General features: G+C 56.8%; 1 protein-coding gene and 1 long non-coding RNA gene across 9 annotated transcripts in view; one reads left to right on the top strand and one right to left on the bottom strand.

Annotated features, from left to right (window-relative positions):
* MTSS2 (MTSS I-BAR domain containing 2) overlaps positions 1-19090 on the bottom strand; it is a 91648-nt gene extending 72558 nt beyond the window's left edge. For 7 of the 8 annotated variants that reach the window (XM_073307171.2, XM_073307169.2, XM_073307172.2 and 4 more), the window contains exon 1: positions 18523-19090. In XM_073307171.2, the coding sequence (XP_073163272.1) occupies positions 18523-18591 (69 nt within the window). In that variant the 5' untranslated portion in view covers positions 18592-19090. The remainder of the gene's footprint in view (positions 1-18522) is intronic. The other variant, XM_073307177.2, reaches the window with a different exon arrangement.
* LOC140896084 (uncharacterized) lies at positions 17180-22599 on the top strand. The gene is made up of 2 exons (XR_012154447.1): positions 17180-18105; positions 21448-22599. It is a non-coding gene; the product is annotated as an uncharacterized LOC140896084 (long non-coding RNA).
* The last annotated feature ends 373 nt before the right edge of the window (positions 22600-22972 follow it).

Here is a 22972-nt window from a genome sequence, read left to right as displayed (position 1 = left end):
CTTCCCGACCCAACCCCCCCAAACCCATCCCCCCTCACTGCATCCCTCCCCGTCCCAACCCCCCTGCACCCGTGTCCCATCACTGTATCTCTCCCTGTCCCAAGCCCCCGCACCTCTATCCCCATCACTGCAACCCTCCCCGCCCCAACCCTCCTGTGCCCTGTGTCCCCCGTCACTGCATCCCTCCCCATCCCAACCCCCCCCAGCCCTGTCCCCCATCACTGCATCCCTGCCCGCCCCAAGCCCCCTGCACCCCACTCCCCATCCCATCCTGCCCCCCACACCTACCCATCCCAGCCCTGTAACCCTTACAGCGCTCTCCCACCCATCCTCTCCACCCCCATGTCCCTCACCCCCTGCACCTCTGTACACTGCTGCACTCCCATTATGTCCCTATACACCTGTGCCCCCCACATCCTCACGCACCTGTAGCCTTCTGCCTCCCCCTGCATCCCCATCCACCCCACATACACCTCCAGACCTCCTCCCCTCTCCTTTACTGCTCCCTCTCACCCCCCACCCTGCTCTCATCCTTGGCCTCTTTTCCTCCCCATTCTCGCTCTCTCCCCCACCCCCACCCCCACCTTTTCCCCTCCAGCTGGCTGGGTGATTTAGGCAGCCCCTAATGTACGGAAACGTGTCTCTGTGTAGACAAGTGTGTGCACGCACGCACTGTACGTGTGTCAGAGACTGTGCGTCTTTGTGTATGGAGGCGCGTGTATTGCCGCACGTGTGTATATGCCTAGTGCGGACTTTTATTCCTTTCGCTGGCTTGCACACACAAAAATGGATGACATAAAACGTGTGTGTTCATTTCATAGCAAGTTTTTAAAAGAGAAGGGAACTCTAAAAGCAATGTATTATTTCTTAAAAAGTGAATGCTGTTGACTAGTAATTGCAGAAGAGCCAATGGATCATACATTTCTCCCCACCTTTGTCTAGCTATATTATAACCTCTTTGTTGCAGACTCTCTTTTTATGTGTCTGTCCAGCACCTACCACCCTGGAGCCCTGATCTTAGGTGGGGTCTCTAGGCACTAAACAAGAATTGTGATCATAAATCATGTGGCAGTCTTTCTGTTAGTGCATGTTAGATGTGGACACATGAACACACGTGTGTATCTGCACGTAGGTGTGGGGGTCAGTTTCTACAGATATCTTTATATAGGTATCGGGATAGGTGCATTTCTGTGGTTACGCTCTCTGGGTTTGTATTTGGGCTTCAGGAGTGGGCCTTTAATGGACCCGTAGCAGCTGTGATAACGTGTGGTCCTAATTCCACACATAAAATTACAGTAACTTCAGTGAACAAAAAACATGGAGCTGGTTACGAAGAATGGGAAACGGGGAGGGAAAGAATCATGAAAACCTTTGTGAAGTTTCATTTTTTAAAAATGACCCTTTTTGACTATTTTGCTGCCAGCTCTTGCATCCTGTAACCAATAAAACCTGAATTTAGCAGAATACACCCGTCAGAACAAGCACGACGCCCGCTCGGGCCTTGCAGAGAAAATGAGCATGTGAGAGAGGGTGGGGGAGAGCAAGCAATGGAGGGGCAGGGGGTGGAGTGAGCGGGGGCGGGGCCTCAGGCAGTGGGTGGGGCAAGGGTGTCCAGGTTTCTGAAATTAGAAAGTTGGCAACCCTAGCAATGCCATGGTTAAGCGGGCAGAGTTAAGAGGAGCAGCGGGCACCTGGCCAGCCCTTGTGAAGAAGCCTGCAGGTTACTGAACTGCAGCGAAGACACACGATGACTTGGCAATGGTGAGAGGGATGGCATATGCACCAGGGAAAGTTCCTTGGCTCTCGTCACCTTCACAAGCACTTTATGTCCCACGGCTCCCTTGTGAGGCAGGCATTAGCCCCATTTTACAGCTGAGTAAACTGAGGCAGAGAGGGGTTAAGCCACTAGCCCTGTGGCACAGAGGTGGTCACTATCAGAGCTGGTCACTATCAGAGTTCCTGATTAGAACTCAGGACCCTCCTGGCTCAGGCAACTCTGCTCATGGTGCCTCGCCCCCCTATGTTACGTTGATGTAAGCGTCATTGATTTCAAGGGAGCTACTACTGTTCACACCAGCTGACAATCTGGCCCCAAACATACCAGCTGAGAAAAGGCTCTTTTGAAAATCCTAAGAAACCTTCCACGCAGGGGGCTGGCTGGTTCAGACACGGGATTGCTGATAGGCCATGGGGCCTTTCCCCTCTCTCTGGATCTAATCCAGTCTAGATTAGCAGTGAGGCGCACAGGAAGGCCTCTGTGAAACACTCATGGGAGTCTCGCTACAGATCCGTGTGGGCAAGGGTACACATCATAGATAGACTGCCACAGTGGGCCCCAATTGAGACCCTTGTTGCCACTCTCTCTGGAGAGCCCAAGGGTTGAATGGGCCATGGAGACAGAACCATTCTCTCCCACTGTAAGAAGTGACCCTCCTGGGCAGGACTAAAGTCCCGCAGCGATGCCATGTGCAGAAGCCCACCTCCTCTGATCACTGCAGAGGCCGGGTCCTGCTGTGAGCTGGGTCCAGCTTTCCAAGCCCTGTCATTCTGCAGTGTGGACACAGCTCAGACGGCAGACCCAAGTCAGTCTGTGCAGTGCAGTGTGGATATGTCAGCGTGGCGATGAGTCCCCAGCTTCACAGTTGTAAACCCACTGCAGGCCGAATGCCCTTGAGGGTCAGGGCCTAAGGCTCCAGTGTGAGCTGTTACCGAGAATGGATGCTCTTCAGGGCAAGGCCGATGTCTATTCTGTGTCCATACAGCACCTGGTGCCGTGGGGTCCTGGGTACTTACTGTGATACTGTACTACAAATAATAGTGATGGTTCTGCCCAGTGCTGCCAGCTCTTGCCTGATGGTTGCTGTGCTCTTAAATCCCCAGCTCCTGGGTTCATGAGAACCACAGCTTTCATTTTGTAGCCCTGCTGGCTGCAGCGGCAGGCTGGGAAATGTGCCCCAAGCCCCCCAACAGGCTCCTAGGACCGGAGTCCTGAGTAATTGCTGATCCCAGTCAGACTGATTTGTGCGAGGACAGAAGGGAGGCTTGGGCTCAAACCTGAGTCAGGGCCTGAGCTTGGCATGCAGCACGGACATAGTCTTGCCTAACTGCCCTGGATTTCCATGGGAGTTCACTGCCTCAATACCTCTGAGAATCTGGGTCCTAGCTCCTCAACTTCCTCACATGAGCTGAAGGAGGAGAACTCCCCCCGGTGGCAGCGGTACTGAATCCTTTATCTCGCGGGGGGGCCCAAGCAAAACACAGTCACCTCCGCAAGCACACCACCAGGGCATTATACTACCATGGCCCTTCCATGGAGACAGACATGTCAGGAGCAAGATCCAGCTTGTCTTCTGTACCCAGACCAAGCTCCCCAATCTACCCAGCTGGGTCCCTGGGTACTTCCAGAGCCGCTGAAGGGACGTCAAGAGGATCATTTTCTTGAATACAGGATTTGGCTCAGTCTAATTTAAAAATACAGAGGGAAGGAAAATAAGCAAGAATACAGAGAATTTCTCTCTCGCCCGCAGCACCGCCAATGGAAATATTTCCCAAGCCTTTCCACGGAGCGTCAGCAGCTCTTTATGCGCCTCATGGAATATTCCACCAATTCACTGATTATTAGTGCTTTTAAAATCAATCTAATTAAGGTAAAAGCAAAAAACAAACAACTCTCTCCCCTAGCGACAGCCACAAGGTTGGCAATGCAGTGGTGCTGGGGAAAAGCAAGCGAGGGTACTCTTCAGCAATGGGCACAAAGCACAAAGCTGGCTCTCCTTGGAAAATGGAATCGTGGGCAGCTCGGAGGCATGCCAGAACGCGAACGCACCAGAGACCAGCTCGGACGTCTGGTGGCCGTCTGTGCAATATTCGGAAAAAGGGAGCTTGTGCCAGCCAGGAAACCGGGCTCTGCTGAAACGCTGGGTTTTGTAAAAAACATCTAATAGTACGTTCAAAACCCTCAAGCACTAAGACGTGTGAAAGCAATTCTATCAGTTTTAAGGGCTCAGGAAGCTAGGCCAGAGTCTGACAACAGCTGTTAATTATAGCATTACTAGATCTCTTTGTCTCTGCAACTCAGAGCCTTTCACAGAGTCACATTCCCGTTTTACCAAGGGGGAAATCGAGGCATGGAGCAGGGACGTGATGTGCTCCAGGTTGCACAGGAAGCCAGTGGGAGAGCTGGAAAAAGAACCCAGGTGTCCTGAGTCGCAGCGCAGAGCCTGATCTATGCTGCCACTCACATGGCAGCTGCCACCACTAGGTGCCAAAGGACTGGTTTAAAAAACAAAATAAGGAAAAAACTAAAAAAGAAAAGAAATCCAATCCAGATGGAGCAATGGGTTGGGGGGCTGCTCACCACCCCAGCCAGGTGCAGCCCCACTGCATGGAGGAGAGATCGCAGGGCACTGGGGAGGGCTCACACCAATGCCCTTTATTGCCATTGAACTCAAACAGGAGGATGCACCTTGGGGGGAGGGTGCTGTCTAACAGCTTGGCCCCCATGCCAAGACACCTCCCTGGCTAGCTTGTAACCCTCCTGTCAGCAGATGGGGGGAGGGGAGGGCAGAGCAGGGCTGCGGGCTCTCCCCATTCCCACAGCCCCTTTTCTTTGCGCATTCCCAGGCTTCGGGGCACCCTCCCCCCGACCAGCATTACACTGGAGTGGGGTTTGTTCTCTCTCCTTCCCAGCTCCAAGAGGCTGTGGTTTTCCAAAGGCTCATTCAGCCAGCCTGCGCTGGGCCCGCGGGCACACTGAGCTGCCTACTCCTGAATGAGGCAGCTGTGCAGGGCACAGAGACATCTCTCTGCACAGTCCTTTCCTCGCTGCCAGGGGCAAACAGGGACTCTTTCATCCGCAGCCCCCTGGCGAGTCTTGAATCCAGAGCCAGCCTGATGGAGCATGTGAACGTCTCCCCTGGGGAGTGGAGAGTCATGCAGATCTCACTCCTCCCCGCAGGCTGGTGGCCCTGGGCCGCAGCACCTGCCACAGGCCAAGGAAAGGCCAGCAGGGTGGCAGGATGAGACCTGGCCTATGTGGGGTCAGAGAAGGGGGGATTTCACTCCAGAACTGGAGGTCAGAGCTCCCAGCAGGGTGGGAAATGGGACTGTGAGTTAAGACCAGGGGGTTGGACTCTTTCCTCTGCCCAGAGATTAGAGGCTGTGGGCCTGGTTTGCTGAGACTCATTAGCCTTCTCTGACTGCCAATGAACCCCACCCTGCCAGGCACCCTCCTGGGAGCTGAGCACGCTCAGGAGCATGCAGGATCGGCCCCCAACACAGGTCCTGCTCAGTTTGTTTTCTCCTTCTCTGTTAATCCTGCAAGTGTGAAAATGGGACGCACTCAGCTGTGCAGCTAATCCCTTGCCCTGGGGCAGGTCAAGGGTCGGACCCCAGGGACCCTCTGGTCTGGGTGTTCTGGGACCCAAAGCATGGGTCAGCACACGAGGGACTGAGGGCAGCTGCCCCCTGACAGCTGGTCAGTGACTTGTACAATGGAGGCTGGTTTGGTTTCTAGTTGGACAAGTGTCCCCATCTCTTTGAAGGTACTGCATGGGCCACCAAGACTGAAGTTCTGCAGCCCTTCTCGCAGGGGTTCCCTTGGTGCCAGGGTGAGGGGCTCGCTGGGGAGAGCTGTGCAGAGCGGCCACAGTCTGTGCTCACTCAGTAAGCAGCTGCTTTGCAGACTTGCAGATAATTTGTATTTAACCATATGGGGCACTGCACCCTGCCTCGAGCAGTGGTGGGACACGGAGCTGCCCAGAACTTGGCAGCAGCAGCTGCGTGGGACCTGGAGCGTATCTAAGGTAGCTGGGCGCTGGGCAAGCTGAGGGGCGCAACAGTGCCGAGGGTGCTTGGGTTGGGGGTGCGTTGCGAGGGTGTCTGCAGGATGTGGAGGTAGCTGGGTGGCTAGGGGTGCTGGTATGTCTAGGGGCTGCTGGGTGCTAGGGCAGATGGGGGCTGGCAGGAAGGTTCCTGGGAGGCAGATGGGTGTTGTCTGGTGGATGGGTGTTGCTATGGTTGGGTGCTATCTGGGGGATGGATGCTGGCTGGGGGGTGCTACCTGGGGTGGGGGTGGGGGTGCTGGTGCAGCAAGGTAAAGGGTGGATGCTGTCTGGGGAGTGCTGAGGGGCCTAGTGATCTCTCTCCAGAGCTGGGGGCTGGGGGGGACAGCCCCCTTGCCTGTCCCTGCCAGGTCAGCACAGAGAAGAGACACGCAGGCCACACCGCCGCCCCCTGGCAGCAGGAGAAGCCACCACAGACCCTGCCTCCTTCCCAGCGTGGTGCGCGAGGATCCAGCCAAGCCGCAGGGATGGTGGCGGACTGCGAGGCGCGCGAGTCGGACGCAAGCCGCAGCCCTGCCTGCGCTACGCCTGGAGAGACGGAGCTGCGAGCTGGCGCCTTCCATGAGCACTGGCTGCACACCGCCCGCGTCAGAAAAATCTGGCCAAGGCTGCGCGTGGCCCTGGGAACAGGCAGAAGGAACGGCATGGCAAGGGTTAACCAGGACAGCATCCCCGACTCAGGTCGGAGGGGATTCAGCCTCCAGGTCCCCTCAGCCCCTCTGACAAACCCTCCGGCAGGGCTGCTAACCAGGACAGGCGATGGGCACACCGCTACAAGCTGGGCCGAGACTCAGCAAGCTCAGCCCGCCCTGGCTCCCACGGAGCCGACAACGGAGCCGAGGCCAGATCCTCAGCTGCTGCATAGGAAGGTTACCGGAGCTTCCCTGACTCACACCAGCCAAGGGCCCTGCTCAACCGAGTCCGGTCACTCTAGGGACGAGCGAAGCCTGAACTGCCTGATCAAGGACGGCACTCACCCAGCCCCACGACTCTCCACTGCTCACAACGCCCTGCCTGCGAGCAGCCTGAGCACAAAGCCAGGCTTGTGCCCTGTCTTTTGGCCAGGTTGGATATTTCCCCCCATGCCTCTGAGGAGAACACGGATCTGTTCCTTTGCACCCTCCTTTGTGCATCAGCCCCCGCACCAGCACCGCTGTGGGCAGAACGTTTCACTTCGGAGGCTTGGAATTTCCCAGCGAGTGTTCTGAGGTTCGGGGCCTTTTTTAGGATCAGGACGACGATTGCTCTGCCCCAGATTCCTCACAGCTTCGAGGCAGGTCAGACGCTGAGCCCAAGCTGCATGTCAGCATTCACCCTACAGAGCACGTCCCCCCAGAACGGGAGAACGTACAGCGAAGCCCCTCCCCCCTGCTCGCCTGGCTGGGGCTGCAGCAAAGATGCGAATGATGCAGAGACTGACAACGCATGCCAGAGAGCCTGCAAAAGACATTGCTCCTGAATACAAGCCATGAGCGTGGGACATTGCATGTACAGGGGATTTGGGATCTTCTTGTTACTAAGGGAACAGGCCTCAAGGTTTGCTACAAACAATCCGCTCTGCTGTGTTTTCCCATTCCCCTTCCTGCTAGCCCCCGAAGCTGCTTTCTCCACTAAGAAGTGTCATCATTCAATCTTCCACTAAAGGGAACTCCAACCACTATGGGCTAGACCCTGTCGCACTTGTGGGGTGGTGCAAAGTGACCTTAACGCTGCCCTACAGAGCAGGCGAGGATTCCCTGGTATGTGGAGACTCATCGCTGGCATAGCTGACCAGCCCCTCCTGGGCAAATCCCATCCCATGAAGGAGGCATGTTGGGGGCAGGGCCAGCGTTCACAGCACTCTGGTGCACCTCACCAGTGGAAGTTAGAGCAGCCCACAGGTGGTTCTGACTTGCCTGGAGCGGGGCGAGGGGTGGCACAGTTTGGCCGCACAGCCATCCCCAGGATTGGGGGAGACCTACAGGCAGCTTAGAGCCACCATCGTGGCCAATGGCCTGTCAGCAATGCCAAGCCAGGGCAAGGCCCCACGTGAACGTGTGAAGGCCCATGGAAGAAAGCCGAATGGCCCAGCACTTGAGGTTCCAGGGGTGCATGAGGCTGCTGGATAGACAAGCACTAAAGGGCGAATTTAACGGCACCGTGCGTGAGAGGAATCCCAGGAAGGGAGTGCGCTACAGAGAGTGGCAAGAGGGGCAGGGATGCTGGGGGAGGGGATGGTGTCAATAAACAGGCATGGAATTAAGCAAGACTTTGGCTTACTGCAGCAGTCAGGTTTGGAGCCATTCCAGCACTCTCTGTGGGGCTGAGGTGGGGAATGGTCACTGGGTCCCTCAAGGGTTTACTTGCAGAATGCATGGCTGGGCTTTGCCTCCTCTGGCCCTAGACCAGAAGCTTTAAAATACAACATTTACCTCTTTAACCAGCACAGAGCTCCAAAGGACAGACGAGCCATCACAGCCGAGCTCCCGCTGGGCCCTCTCCCAAAGCTTGGCCCGAACCTCTCTGCAGGTTCTCAACTGGCTTATTTCCTCAGCTTTCCATTCCCCCCTGCTGCTTGTGCAAGGGGGAGGGAGTAAAGTGAGGAGCAGTGGGACAAGATTAAGCCAAGGACAATTGCAGATGTACAGCTATGACAGTCTGTGCGGGTCTGGCCCCAAATGCCCCACCGGGGGATCTAGCCCACGCAGCCAGGTCTCCAAAAGGAAGTGGTGGGAACGCCATCATGTGGGGCATTTCAGAGAGGGCTGGGGGAATAGGAGGTTGTGGGGCTGTACAAACCCTTGGCCAGGGCGGGGCTGCTCCCTGCAGGAGATCTCCTCATGCTCTCCCCAACTGAGCTGCACCTCCCAAATGATGGGGCTCCCATCCTTGTCTCGCCCCGTGGAGCTGCCAGGCCTCAGGTACACACCATGGTGAGCAGGTCCCCCTGCTTAGCCTGTGCTCAGCTGAGCTGGACACATTGCCTTCTTTTAATCCCTTAACCCCTTTTATAGGCCTTTCCCATTGCCCACACCCACCACACTGCCAGACAGGCTGTTCCTGGGGCATGGCTGACCTGGTTAGACGCAGCAAGGACCTGAGTGGTAGCCCTAGGGAGTGTGAAGACATTCAGAGAAGCAGCCTAGTTTGGGGGTATAGTGGGGCAGCTGCCCCACTCCAAGTTAAAAGGGATTAAGAGCAGCTGAGGGAGACTGGTGAGGTAGTTGGCCCCAGGTGAGGCTGGCTTAATCAGGCCACAGCTGGCCTGGATAAAAGGGCTGGGGGCCACGAGACAGAGGAGTCTCACTCTAGCCTTGGAGTGGGAAGGGCCTGGCTGCCTGGGAGTCAGGTACCTGGAGCAGGGCAAGGGCGGCTGCGGAGCTCCAGCCTGGTAAACCCCCAGGCTGCATGTCTTGAAGGCCTGCAGAGGTACTGGGGCTGTAGAGGGGCAGCCCGGGGACAGACAAAGGCAACAGGTCCTACCCCCTTGCCAGTGATGTGTGGCCATTGCAGTCTGCCCCAGGGAGAGGGGACTAGATGACTGTCAATCACCACTGAAGCAAGGTGGGCTTAGAGGGTTGTGGGTTTCCCTGGGAGGGGAGACCCAGAGAGTGGGGGTACTGCTGGGGCAGAACCCCAAGGTAAAGGGGCACCAGGTCTACGAAGGACACTGGGCCTGAGGCAGGCAAGGCACTGGCCAGAAGGCGACGCTCTGGAGCTGAAAAAGAGCTAATTTCCAGGATGACCAGCAGGAGGTGCTGCACCAGTGAGTTGTTGCTTTGCTACAGGGGGGCTCTTTCACAGACCTGCTGAGCCTCACCCACTGCTTCCCCACCAGCATGGCCCAGGGAATCGGGGACTAGGGAGTGGAGTCAGGGGGGCTGGGTTAATTTGCAGTGCTGCCACTGACTTACTGTGGGCCTTTCATGGCCTCCCTGTGCCATGACTCAGTTTCCCCATCTCCAGTAGAGGGATAATGCCATTTACCAACCAACATAAAACGCTGTGAGATTAGTAGCTGGAACAAGATCGGTGGAGGCAGTGTGGGCTGGTGGACCGGGCACTGGATTGGAGTTCGGGAGAGATGCGCTCTGTTCCTGGTTTGGCTTGTGACTATGGGCAAGTACCTTGCATCTCTGCTTCCCCTGCTGCCCCTCATCTCTCTCTCTGAGGCAGGGCCTAGCTCTCACTATGTGTTTGTACAGCCCCTTGCACAGAGGGGTTCTGATTTGGGCTGGAGATTCTAGGAGCTAGTGTCAGACAAACAATCACTGAGAGCAAAATACAGGAAGCCCAGGTCAGGAACCGGAGATGGACCCTGCCGGGGTGAAGCAGTAACAGCACTTGTCAAGAATATTCACATCCATGGGAATGGAGGGGCTGGTACAGGAAGGGACGTGTTATTAGCAAGAAGGAAGAATGGAGACAGAGGGGCCTGGAGGAACCTGGGTAAGTCCTGAATAATGCAATTTAATGTGGGGAAAATGCACGCAAGGTGAAGCCTGGGGAGGAAAGAAGGGTTGCAAGAGTGAGCAGGAATAGAGCTGGAGCAGTGTGGCGGGGAACTTGTAAACCACTGCGCAGGGCCGCGGCCATGTGTGCTTTCCTTCCTGCTGCCAGGCACCATCTAGGGCTGAAGGAGTGAGCCAAGGGGAGAAGTTTGTTCCCACTAGAAAACAGAGCAATCTGGAGGGGAGCTGACAGATCCAGAGGAGCCAAACCAAGGTGTAAAGCAAGCTGGGTCACATGGGGCTCAGAGCCACAAAGAGGTGGGGGATGGGAAAGGGAACAGAGCTGGACATGGCCACAAACACTGAAGTGTGTCTCTCCTGGACCATGGGTAGGTGGAGCCAGGGCAATGGCCACAGGCTGGGGTTTACTCTTGGCCATGCACTTGACCTCAGGCACTCTCTCACGAAGTCTCCATCTCCATTCCCCCTCGCTGGCTTGGTGCCAGCACTATGCAGGCCCCCTTAGCTTAATAGTCTTCAAAGGAGTCATGCGCCTAGGGCGGTGATAACCTTCCAGCACGAGGCATACAACAGGCCTATCCCTGGAGGGGGTGTCTACACTGCATTGCAAACCCCGTCTGTGGGACCTGCTCTTGCAGCTTCAGTGTTTCCTTGCATTGCAAACAGGGGTTTACAGTCACTGGACCTGGATCTCCCAGTCCTGCTGACGTCTGTACTAACATGTCAGACAGGGCTTGGCCCCAGGTCACAGGGGGCCTCAGATCCCCCCTTGGATGGGTTCCGGGACCTGGTTCCTGAGTGTGTGCTGACCTGAGTCTGACAGATTTGTGGGAGGCTTGAGCTGAGGTTTACAAGGCAGTAAAGACAAACCCTGGGCTGTTCCGAGACACCCTTCCCACCCTCCAAAGCTAAGAGCACAAAGGAGGAAGATAGGGGAACTGTGCAGAAGATAAGGGCTGTGGCTCGGGGGAACTCAGGACCCCCTGGCAAGTGCAGCAATCTAAGCAGAATCTGACACATGGCTTCACATTAGCCTGGCTCCAGGCTGGCTGAAAGCATGTGTGTGACCACTCCAGGCCCTCAAGCACTGTGGTCCAATCCAACTGCACATGGAGATGACTACATCCCGAATGGCAGCAGCCGAGAGCAATCATAATGAGTGTTCACCACTGGTGACCAATCAGATCACACATGCAAATCTCAGCTTCCTGATTGGCCCATCAGAGGTGAATAATAGTGTTTTGCAGCCCCATTGGCTTCATCTCCTGCTCAGGATATTAATTTAAAACAAAGATTCTTCCTCCTGAGACAGTCATGGCCATAACGGAGCGACTTCCAACAGACCCCAATCCAAATGTCTGTAACCATACTAATGCGGACGCTGGTTTCGTGTTTTGATGGACATCGAGCTTCCGCGGAAGCAGTCCCTAACCTCTGTTTTGCTTGGGTCAATATTTGCCTCCCAGGGCCAATGAACCTCCATGTTAAACGCCACAGAAGTCAATAGCCACATACTAAGCAGAAATGGCCTGGCTCGGCGAATCAGAGCCAGGGAAAGTTGGACATTCACTGACTTTCATCCAGCTGTCCCAGCTTGAATCCGTTCTTGGTGACTTGCACTGTGATTGTTGGCAGCTAGCTAATCAGAGTGCTGAGATTTGCATCTCAGATGGTTGTTAATTGGAATGCTGTTAGCAATTGTATAATATGCAAGTCCCAGTGCACTTGCTATTAAGTGCACTAATTGCAGTATCTGTGTAGTATGCAAATCCTGGCGCTCTTGCCTTCACCCATATGCCCACAACAAACATGGCCACTGCAATGCCTCATCCCATCCAGCTGACAGCGAGAGAACATCTCATTTGAAATGACGGGTCTCTAGAAAAATGTAATCCTGGAGACCTTCTGAGATGCAATAACACGAGCAAGGTCTCCTGGGCACATCCTGTGTACAGGGGTTCGTGTAGCCCCAGTTCAGTTAGCGTGCTGTAAACAGGAAGCTCCCTGCACTTATCACTCGCTTGGTACAGCTCTCTGGCTTCAGACCTGCCCTCCTATCATGAGGACGGCAGCCGAACACTTCACGGTGAGAGGGGCGGTGCTCAGAAGGGGACAGCTTGTTTTAAAACTCTCCCCCCGCATGGAGCAATAATACCTGCAGCCTCCATGCAAAAGCCAGGGACGTGGCATCAATTTTGCATAGCAGGCCTACCGGAGATGTTGACATGGGGTTGATGATACACGAACCATCAGCAGGATCCAGTGGAGAGGGTATTGGAGTGGCCTGTGAAGACCTGGGTTCTATTCCAGGCAAGTCAGGTCACCGCTCGGTACCTCAGTTTCCCTCCCCGGCCTTTGACTGTCCATTTAGCTAACATGAGACAGACCCTGCCCCAAAGAGCCTGCAGCACCTAGCGCAACACAGCCTTGGTCTCAGTGGGAGCCTCTAGTAGCGATTAGAACAGCAACCCTAACAAGAGCCGGGACCTCTCTGAGCTGGGTACGAAACCTATGTGCTTCCCCCCGAGGGCTTAGAGTGGGAAGGCCCAGAGGAGATCCCAACTCTCACGGTCTGTGCCCCTGCGTGTGTCTGCTCCAAAGGCTGGCTGGGAACTCGCCTGCAGGAGCGGTGGGCTGAGGAGCGGTAGCAGAGCTGCACTGGCTTTGGGATACGCAGACAGGGAGGGGATTTTCCATGGTCTCACATGCAGCCTGCGTGTCCCATAGCTAAATATATCCCTCCGGGCGGCGTGGGGGGTGCAGAGGATATTTAGGGGTGTGCACATGCAGCTGGAAAGCTGACTTACCCCTCAGGCAAGGCAGAAACAACAGCAGTGCCAGCATGGGGTAACGCAGCCTTTATCCTCCAGTGCCATCTCCACAGCCCCTCATGCCACAGGGTCGGGGAAGGCACTTTACACACGTGCTAAGCAAGAGACGCCAAGTCGGGTCGTGAGATCGGTCTGGCTTTCTCTGGGTGGAGCCGATACCACTGCTGGGTGTGGCAGGGATGCTACCATGTGGTCTCTATGGCGCGTGTACGTACAGAGCATCCATACTGGACCGGAGGGGTGCATATGTGTTTGTGCTTTTGCACACACAAAGCACCAGATGTGCATGTGCGAATACCCACAGTGGGCAGTCTTTGCATTCTGTTTGCCTCCCAGGTGTGGGAAAGTCTGGCACAGTGCGTACATGTCTGTTCACAAGCCATAAGAACCTGCCTCCTGAAAGCAACCGGCCAGTCACAGCCTTTGGTCAGCCAAAGACTCCAAGGAGCAGCTGACTTGCAGAACTACAGGAATTAGATCTGGAAAACAGCCATTAAATCAGGGTGTCTGTTCCCTTTGAGCCAATGCACTGCTGTCCCTAGCATCCAGTGCTCTGCCCGGTCTGGCTTGAAGTGACTCGGGCAACGAGTCTTCCACCACTCCCCTGACAGACGGTCGCATGCTCTGCTAGACAGTAGGGGCTTTGTTGGGCAAAGCTCCTCAAACATTGTTTCCAGACCTTCAGCCAGTTTTCCTGTGCTCCACCTCATCCCAGGGTCCTGAGTGACATCCCTTGGTCCAGCCCAGTCAAGTCCTCTTGTTCCTTGGGGAGAACAGCAGCCAGGTAGCCGCATGGATATGCCTTTAATCCAGATACACTTGCGTAGTTCTTCTAATCACCTTCCCCAGCTCTGGGGTGCTCTGAGCTCCTTCTAGTCAGTCCACACCTAGGAGCGCCCCCCTGCACCTGAGGTCCAGGGCTGGGCCAGTCCACAGAAGAGAGAGACTCTCTGTTCAAGCTCTGTGCCAAGCTCACCATGTGCCACAGAAATCCCTGCCCAGGAAATGTTATTTCAAGCCTCTGAGAGCATGATGCCAGCCCCACCCCGGCAGGTACACCCCTGTGCCACCCCAAATGAGCAGGGGGCAGCAGCCCTCGAGTCGAGAGAATTACCCCCCAGAGAGGGGATTCACCACAGCTGGACCTTGGCCACCCCGGGCCCTGCAGCCAAACTATGTGGCACGCCTCCCCACAGGGAACGGCCCCCATGCGTCCCCACCACGGGCACCGGGTTAGTGCCCAGAGGGGGAGCAGGTGCCCACAGGAGGGCGGGATGGGGGGCAGGGCCCAGGGGAGCTGGCAGCGGCTGCTGTTCCGGGGGACACTGAGCATTCTGCCTGGGACTGCACACAAAGCGAGGCCGTGGCGCAAGGCAGGGCCCTGGGGGCCACGTGGATCCCGGACAGAGAGAGACAGAAGAGCAGCTGAATTCCTCCCCATGGCAGTGCTGCTGCTGACCTGCGAGTGCCCTGGGTGCCCTGGGGGGGAGGGGAGAGGAGGGGCACCTGCAGTTTGATTTAATTGGGGATGGGTCCTGCTTTGAGCAGGGGGTTGGACTAGATACCTCCTGAGGTCCCTTCCAGCCCTGATATTCTGTGATCCTATGCTGTGCCGACACCTCCCCCCCCCCCCACAGATCCCTCACTCTCTACCCCTCCCCCCAGGGCCTGTCATCCGCCCCGCCCTGGGCTACCAGCCGCAGCCCCATGCGATCCCTGCTCTTTGGCTGGCACCGTCCCCTGCTCGGGCGCCCAGGCGAAGGGGTGGCCAGACCCTGCTGGAAGATGGCTGCTTCTCCCAGACATGGGCACGCTGGGCCCTGGACACGCTGGGCCATGCTCCCACAGGTGGTGGGACAGGGTGAGGAGGCCGGGCCAGCGCTGGAGGAGCGGGTGGCAGCCGCAACTCATGGGTTGTGACAGCGTGAAGCCCAGCAGAGCCCAGCAGCTGGGCTGCCAAGATCTAGGCTGCTGGGAGCTGGAGGCCCCACAGCAGAGCTCCCTCTCTACAGTGCTCTCCCCACGCCCTGCCCGGCTTCAGACCTCCCCTGGGCCTCTCTCCCTGGCCACTGTGCTCCATCAGGGCCTCCCTCTGCCCGCCTGGAGTCCCAGCACAGCCAGGGCTCACTGGAGGCTGGGGGGCTCTGAGCCCCGTAGGTCTCTCTTGCTGGGCTCTCCCTGGCTGGCGAGCTGCCTTTCAGGCCCCAACAGTTCACTGGGAAGCCAGGTCATTTCCCCACAGAGGACACTGGCTCTTGAGGGGCCAGATTCTGCCACGGTGCAAGCAGGCCACAGAGCGTAATGGAGGGGCACCAGCTTTGGCACAGCGTCTCCCTGGCAGGCGAGCTGCCTTTCTCCCTGCCCTGGCCTCCGGGGGCTCTTGGAGCCCAAGACAGGCGGGAGAGAGAGACGGGCGAGAGTCCCTCTGCGCAGGAATGATGCATTCCCTGCTCCATTGCCTCAAATCCCCTTGGGAAGGTGGCTCCTTCCAGCTATTCACCACCAGCCACCTTTCTGGCACTAGCCTGGACGAGAACTCCAGGGGCATCTCCCTTCATGGACTGCACAGGAGCCATTCTAGCTAGAAATGCCCAGGGGCCCTGGTGATGGAGGAGAGCTGGCCTGGCTGGCTCCAGGGGTCCCACCTCACTTCCCTGCACTTGTAGGCTCCATCTACCTTTGGAAAGCCTTCCCTCTGCTCTCCTGGAGCGTATAGCTCCTGGGTGCAGGTACCGTGCTGGCCTGCCCTGGCTCCGGGGCCTGGCTAGTCTGTTCTGCAAGGAGAGGTGTGAACAGCTCCCAGGGTTCCATGTTCATTGCCTCTGGCTGCCTGCAGCTCAGACCATACGGAAGAAGCTGGCTCTCCCAGTGACCAGCCCTGCCAGCTCACCTTGGGACTTTTCCTGCTCACCCAGGAGCACCTGCAGACCTGTTATCCCCTCTGGGCCAGCCAGGCCAGCTCAGGGCTGTGCAGATGGGTACCCAGGTATAACTGAACAACACTCAGCAGACAGCTCTGGTGCTGCTGCAGTCCAGCCTGGAACCCAGGTCCCCGCCCGCTGCGGAGTTGGCTGGAGTCACACACTGGCACTCAGCAAAGCGATCCCCACTGCACGGGGCCCAGTGCAGAGACAGCCAGTGCTACGTGGCCGGTCTTCAGGGCAGAGCTGCACTTGCAGCATTGGAACAAGCCTGGTGCCCCTCACACCCACTCCACAACTGAGCTCGAGCTTCCTATGGAGCATGGGCTGCTCCAATGCCCAGCCCCATGGCCTGCATGGGGAAGGGCCCAGTGGAGTGGGAGGGAGAAGCAGACAGTGGCTGGCCCAACGTAGATCTTAGCCTACTAGGTAGGTACAGAAGAGACCAGCCTTATGGGTCTAAACCCAGAGCTCTTCCACAGTGAACTGACCGAGGGGTGCAGCCAATTCCTGGTCCCTGCCAGGCAGCTGAGCCCGCCTGTGGCATTGCAATTCATCCATCCCCTGCTGGAGAGCAGGGAGCCCAGTGGGGCTATGAGGTCCGGAGGCAGACAAAATACACCCGGGTTAGGGATTGCCAGGGGAAAGAGAGATGGACTCTCAAGGCCAGGGAGCATCTCAAAAGCTGGCAGGGAGGCTGCACAGGAACCAGCAGGCTCCAGCTCCCCAGCTGGCACCTCTCTCTCTCTCAAGACCCCAGAATCCCTCCAGCAGCTAGAAGCAGCCCTGGGGAGACACCAAGGATGACTTGTCAGGTCTCTCCAGATCCAGCAGCACTTGGTAACAAGGTGCCTCTGAACCAATAACTGCATCTGTCCAGGCGGCCCAGAACTCTGCACAGCAGGGGACAGAGAGACAGGCATGTGGGGCAGGGGGCCAAGGTGGCAGTCGGCCAGCCGTACCGCTCACCAGGCTAGCGGGACAGAGGAGCCCTGACAGCGCCTGGGTGGGGGTGGAGGGTGTGCGAGAAGGAAGAGAGGACACAGTCCATGCCTGCAGAACCTCTGTCCCATAAATGCAGTGGGAAAACATGCCAGCCACTTGCTTAGCCCAGCCACCCCCTGCCCACAGGAGCCCCATAGCAAAGCAAGCAGGGGAAAGGGATGGAGACAACCAGTGCGGTGCAGTGAGTGCCGTGCCCCTTCCTCAGTCAGCTAGTTGTGGCCACTGAGGCAGGAGACTACACTAGCTGGACTGTGTTCTGAGCCAGGCTAGCCATTCTGCCTGCCTAGGTTTGAAAGTGGCTGGATCCCAGGCTGGCCTGCCCTGGGGGGCAGCGGCTGGGCATGGGAATGGTTGAGTGGTTGAGACCCAGCCAGTCCCTCAGTGCTTGAGAATTTTATAGGCAGACGTGACTGTCTGGCTTCTGAAAGCCCCCTGTTCTCAGTGTGGGAATTAACCATCACTTGGTTAACATCCCCCTTCGCCACCACTCCTGGCCAGGTGACGGTGCCCTGGCCCGGGCCTCTCTGTGCCCAGCACAAGCCATGGGAGCAGGCGTGGGGGGCTGCAGCCCTCAGCATTGCAGGCCTGAGTGGGGCTCTCCCAGCTAGCTGCTCTCTGGTGCCGATCCCTTCAGCCTCCGGCGCCCTGCACCCCCAGGGCAGGGAAACTCCAGCCAGTCCTGAAGCAGTTAATCCCCTGCTCCGCCGGGCTTTATAGATTTAGCCCCCCTGCCTTGGCAGTGACAGCGTTGGCTGGGCTCAGGGCGGCGGCGCGGCGGGAGGGGAGCCGCTCCTCCCAACACCCCAAGTGGATGATCCCCGAGCCACAATCAGCCGCCCCCTCGCAGGGAAATCAGAGCCAGGTCGGGCTGGAAGGCCCCGGAGAATCCACCAGGCCAGCCCCGGGCTGAGGCAGGACCAAGGAAACCCAGAAACGTTGCGCCTTGAGAAAATTCAGCCCATTCTGTCTTTTCACCCCCAACCGGCTCTAGACCCCGAGGTCACCTGCCCCCCGCGCTTTCCCCTGGCGCCCACGGCCCAACACGAGCGCCCAGGTGAGTGAGCGGCCGCAGCCCGCGGGAGGTCGGGGCGCTTCGAAGGGAGCCCGGCGGGCGGTGGAGTCGCCGCCGCCCCAGCGCGGAGCGGAGCGGGGCGCGGGGCGGCGCGGGGCGGGGCGCGGAGCGGGGCGCGGGGCGGAGCGGGGCGCGGAGCGGGGCGCAAGCCGCAGCCGGTTCCGCGCTGCCCTGTGGCCCTTTCTGCGAGCGGGCACAGCCCAGAGGGGCCGAGGGCGCCAGAGGGAAGAGCGCGCACGGCCCGCGGCTGCCGATTTGGTTTTTCGCTCCGTATCGTTCCCTGGGCTCCCAGCACCGCAGACCCACCCGCCTCCATCTTCTCCGCCGGGGAGCTCCGCGGCAGGGGGCTTGTCACGCTGCGTATTTTGACTGGGTGGGTGGGTGGGGGGGGGGTCTTACCTTCATGTCGTTGACGATGGCTTGGAAAAGGCCCCCCAGGGCTCCGCACTCCTTCTCGACTGTCTCCATAGTCAGCAAACCCCGCGCGGCCGAGCCAGAGGGGAAGCCGCGAGCGATGTTGCAATCCGGGGGGGGTGGTGGGGGGGGGATCCACCAGGAAACGACCAGAAACCCGGGCAAATTTCAGCCGCGTTTCAGCTTCCAGCTCCTGCGCCTGGGCCCCCGTCTGCGACCAGAGCCGAACACAAAGCCCCGCGCCGCAGCCCCGCGAGCCCGGAGCGGAGCAGTCTCACGCCCCGTCCTTTTGTCAGGTTCGCTCCGGCGGCTTCGGGGCGCCCCCGGGGGCGGCTTCAGCAGCGCGCAGCGGCCGCTCGCCCCAGCGCCCACGCGAGCCCGCCTTCCACGGCCATGGCGGGGGGGGGGCGTGCAAGGGATCCGCGCTCGCCCCGCAGGACCGTGCCCAGCCCCCGCCGCCAGCCCAGGCTGCCCGGAGCCGGCGCGCAGCGAGGCAAAATGGATCCGCTGCGCCCTGCGCTGCGCCGGGCTCGGCTCTGGGGGCAACGCGCCGCGCGCCGTAACCCGAGAGGCGCCGCTGTCACATGGCGCGGGGGAGGGGCCGGGGGGGGATTAGAAGCGGGGGGAGATGCCCCTGGCCGGGGCTCCGGGCTCCCAGCGGGGCCGGGGCTCAGGGAGCCGCCGGGGTAACCCCCCCCGCGCACCCCCGGGGCGGCGAGGGCTGTGACCAGGCCATTTCATCGCACGGGCCTTCACTAGCTCGCCATTGCTGTTCCCGACGAGGCGCGGCGGCGGGGGCCCAGGTTATTCTTTAAACTTTAGATCAGGATGGGAGGGCGGAAGGGAAGCGCATTCGGGGTATTTTATTCCACGTCGAGCTGGAGCCAGGGGAGTGCCCCATGGTGGGGAGGCAGTCGGAGCTGCAGGGCCTGGGGCTGACTGAAGGATCAAGGACGTGTTCCCTAGCCCCAGAAAGGGGCTGATTGCACCGGGGCCCCGGCTCCTGGCCAAGAGCAGGGGATCTGCGAAGCCCGGTAGCGTCTTCTATTCAGCCACGTCTTGCAAGGCCGGGAGTGGGAAGCCTACAGCCCCAACCACTAGGTCAGGGACAGTCAAGTATCTTTTGTCAAGGTCCAAAGTTCCTGATCAAGTTTCAATCAAGGTCCAGACTCCAAAGAAAATAATAAAAACCAACAAGTAAATATGATTTCAGGGTCTATTCAAAAGTGCCTCGTGTCTGGCTTTGGCCTGCTGTCTGCCTCAGGACTACTCCTCCTCCACTCAGTCACAGAATCCTAGAATATCAGGGTTGGAAGGGACCTCAGGAGGTCATCTAGTCCAACCCCCTGCTCAAAGCAGGACCAAATCCCCAGCTAAATCATCCCAGCCAGGACGTTGTCAAGCCTGACCGTAAAAACCTCCAAGGAAGGAGATTCCACCACTTCCCTAGGTAACGCATTCCAGTGTTTCACCACCCTCCTAGTGAAATAGTGTTTCCTAATATCCAACCTAAACCTCCCCCGCTGCAACTTGAGACCATTACTCCTCGTTCTGTCATCTGCTACCATTGAGAACAGTCTAGAGCCATCCTCTTTGGAACCCCCCTTCAGGTAGTTGAAAGCAGCTATCAAATCCCCCCTCACTCTTCTCTTCTGAAGACTAAACAATCCCAGTTCCCTCAGCCTCTCCTCATAAGTCATGTGTTCCAGTCCCCTAATCATTTTCATTGCCTCCCACTGGACTCTCCAATTTGTCCACATCCTGTCATGGGGGGCCCAAAACTGGACACAATACTCCAGATGTGGCCTCACCAGTGCTGAATAGAGGGGAATAATCACTTCCCTTGATCTGCTAATGCTCCTACTAATGCAGCCCAAAATGCCCTTAGCCTTCTTGGCAACAAGGGCACACTGTTGACTCACCAAGAGGAAACAAGCCCGATTGTGCGACAGCTTGTACCAGTCACTGGGGCATTGTGTAGGCATGAAGATCCTCTGCTAATACACATGCCTGAGAACATGCAAGCCCAGGCCTCTAATCAACTGGAGAGGGGAAAGGGTTCCCATTGATGGTACCTATCAAACCAGAAACACTGACCACAGAGATTCCAGCCACCCACTGGTATCTACAGAGAGAGAGAGAGAGCAAATTCAGGACTGAAAGGTGGCATCTGTTTGTATTCTCCTCACTTGCCATAGGCCCAGATCCAAGTTTAGGGGTCAGCTCCCCGCCTGGCTCCCAGGTCTACAACAATCTGACCCAACAGACCAGAAGAGACCAACTCCCAAGCCTCAGGGAAATTCAAAGCCCAACATCACACTGGGCTGCTCCAACACCGGAGCAGATCATTGTCTCTTCTCCAAACTTGGGGGAAGTTTGGCTCAGGATCTATTGGCTGCAACTCTAATTCTAATTAAATGAAAAGCTGGGAGGTAATCAGCTAGTCCATCCACTCACAGAGATGCTATCTTCATTCTAGGCTTGGGGGAGGTAGATTTCCAAGCCCTAAGAATGAACCTCCTTGACATTTTCTCTCTGCTACATGTGGCCTTATCAATCTCTTTTCTCTTCTCCCCTCTTGGTTAGATTCCAGAGCAGGAATTAGGCCAGGACACCTAGCTCAACCTTCTCACTCCTCCAAAAAGTGTCCTGGGAGCAGCTGTGGTCAGCTATTCTAGGGAGAGATGGGAAAGTTCTTCATCATCTGGCATTGCAAGGAACAATGGGGAGGTGCCAGGGCCAGATGAAGGTTACGAGGGGCCCAAGGCTAATGGGAGGGAAGCGTCTAAGTATGAATGACATATTGCAAAAAAATTTATGAAGTCATCAACCTACATACACATTTACATATTTATTTATGAAAAATTAACAAGTTTATTCTACTCTCACGACACTCATGTCTCCAAACAGATACTTCTGAGTAAGAGGTAGCCCGAAGGATGCTGCGCTGGCCTTCTCCTGAGCCTCCTTCCTCCTAGCTCGTGGAGATTGAACACTGCAAGCTGTATGAGGACGAACACTGCAAGCTGCTCACCTCTTTCTGCCGTGTGCTTCTACCCTCAGCTCTCCACCTGGCACAGTGCAAAGCCAAGACCTGCAGGTGTTTCCCCCCAGGCTATGGCCTCTACACCACATACCCTGTCTCACTCTGACTGCACTCTGGGATGCATCCAGCTTTTATTATGTAAAAGGAAACCACTCAGGTGTAAAATCCACTGAAGTAGAGGGCATGTCTACACTTACCCCCTGAGCGATGCACCCAGCGCGATAGGCTTCTAGACGCAATAAATTAACCACCAAGCGCTCTCCCGTCGACTCTGGTACTCCACCGGAGCGAGAGGCGCAGGTGGAGTTGATGGGGGAGCAGCAGCAGTCGACTTACCACAGTGAAGACACCGTGGTGAGTAGCTCTAAGTACCTCAACTTCAGCTACGCTATTTTCATAGCTGAAGTTGTGTAATTAGACCGACTTAGCTCACCCCTACCTCCTGGTGTAGACCAGGCCGACTTAGCTCACCCCTACCTCCTGGTGTAGACCAGGGAAAGTTACATTGGGTGGCATTGTATTTTAGGCGGTCTTGCTCTGAAAGCTGCCTCCCAGTGTTGCACTAGCTGAGAACAATGAATTTTCACATTGAACCCAAATATTATTTGTGGGACCATACCCAGTTTGTGTAGTTAATCTCCAGTGATTCACCACATCAGGCCATTCTGTCACCAAGCTCTTCCACAATTAGAGGAATCGACTCATAGAATAGACTCATAGGACTGGAAGGGACCTCAAGAGATCATCTGGTCTGGTCCCCTGCACTCATGGCAGGACTAAGTATTCTACAACATGTGATCAGCAGCTCTGACATGAGGTTTTTTAAGCATGAGTTCTGTGTGCACCAGCTCCCTACGGTTTACATTTGTTTGTTTTAAGCTTTCTGTAAGAAAAAGGTAACAGCTAGAAGTGACACAGATCTTTAGATGGTTGCCCAGTCATAATATTTAGCACTTCTGTACTATGTTAGCTCTTCAAAATCACTGTACAAACATTAAAACAAACAATATAAAGCCTTTCAGCTTTTGAATGACTAGGAGGTGACAAAACAGAGCTATTCCCTGTTGTGTTCTCTGCCGCCAAGAAAAGGAAGACTTCACTGAAAATCAGCATCTTAAAAGAACAATTAAGGATCTTCCAAAAGAACAGTCCAGCCAAGGCTGCTGTAGTGAGACCCTTGTTACAGCAGGTCTGGTGTTTAAGGCTGGTGTAGAATGAAGGGAGAGCTTCCTGTTTCATTTGCATGTGTAAATCAAGCAGACCTTGCTTATTTTTCCCCCTTGAAGTGCTCAGAGGTTAGGGGAGGAAAGTGAATGAGATTTTGCTTATAGCAGGTGTGAAAAAGCAGAAGGGACCAAAATTTATTCTTGTGCAAAAATGTGTTCTCCC

Source organism: Lepidochelys kempii, chromosome 12 (genome assembly GCF_965140285.1).
Source record: "Lepidochelys kempii isolate rLepKem1 chromosome 12, rLepKem1.hap1, whole genome shotgun sequence".
Lineage (NCBI taxonomy): Eukaryota > Metazoa > Chordata > Testudines > Cheloniidae > Lepidochelys > Lepidochelys kempii.
This window is presented reverse-complemented; position numbering and strand designations above follow the sequence as displayed.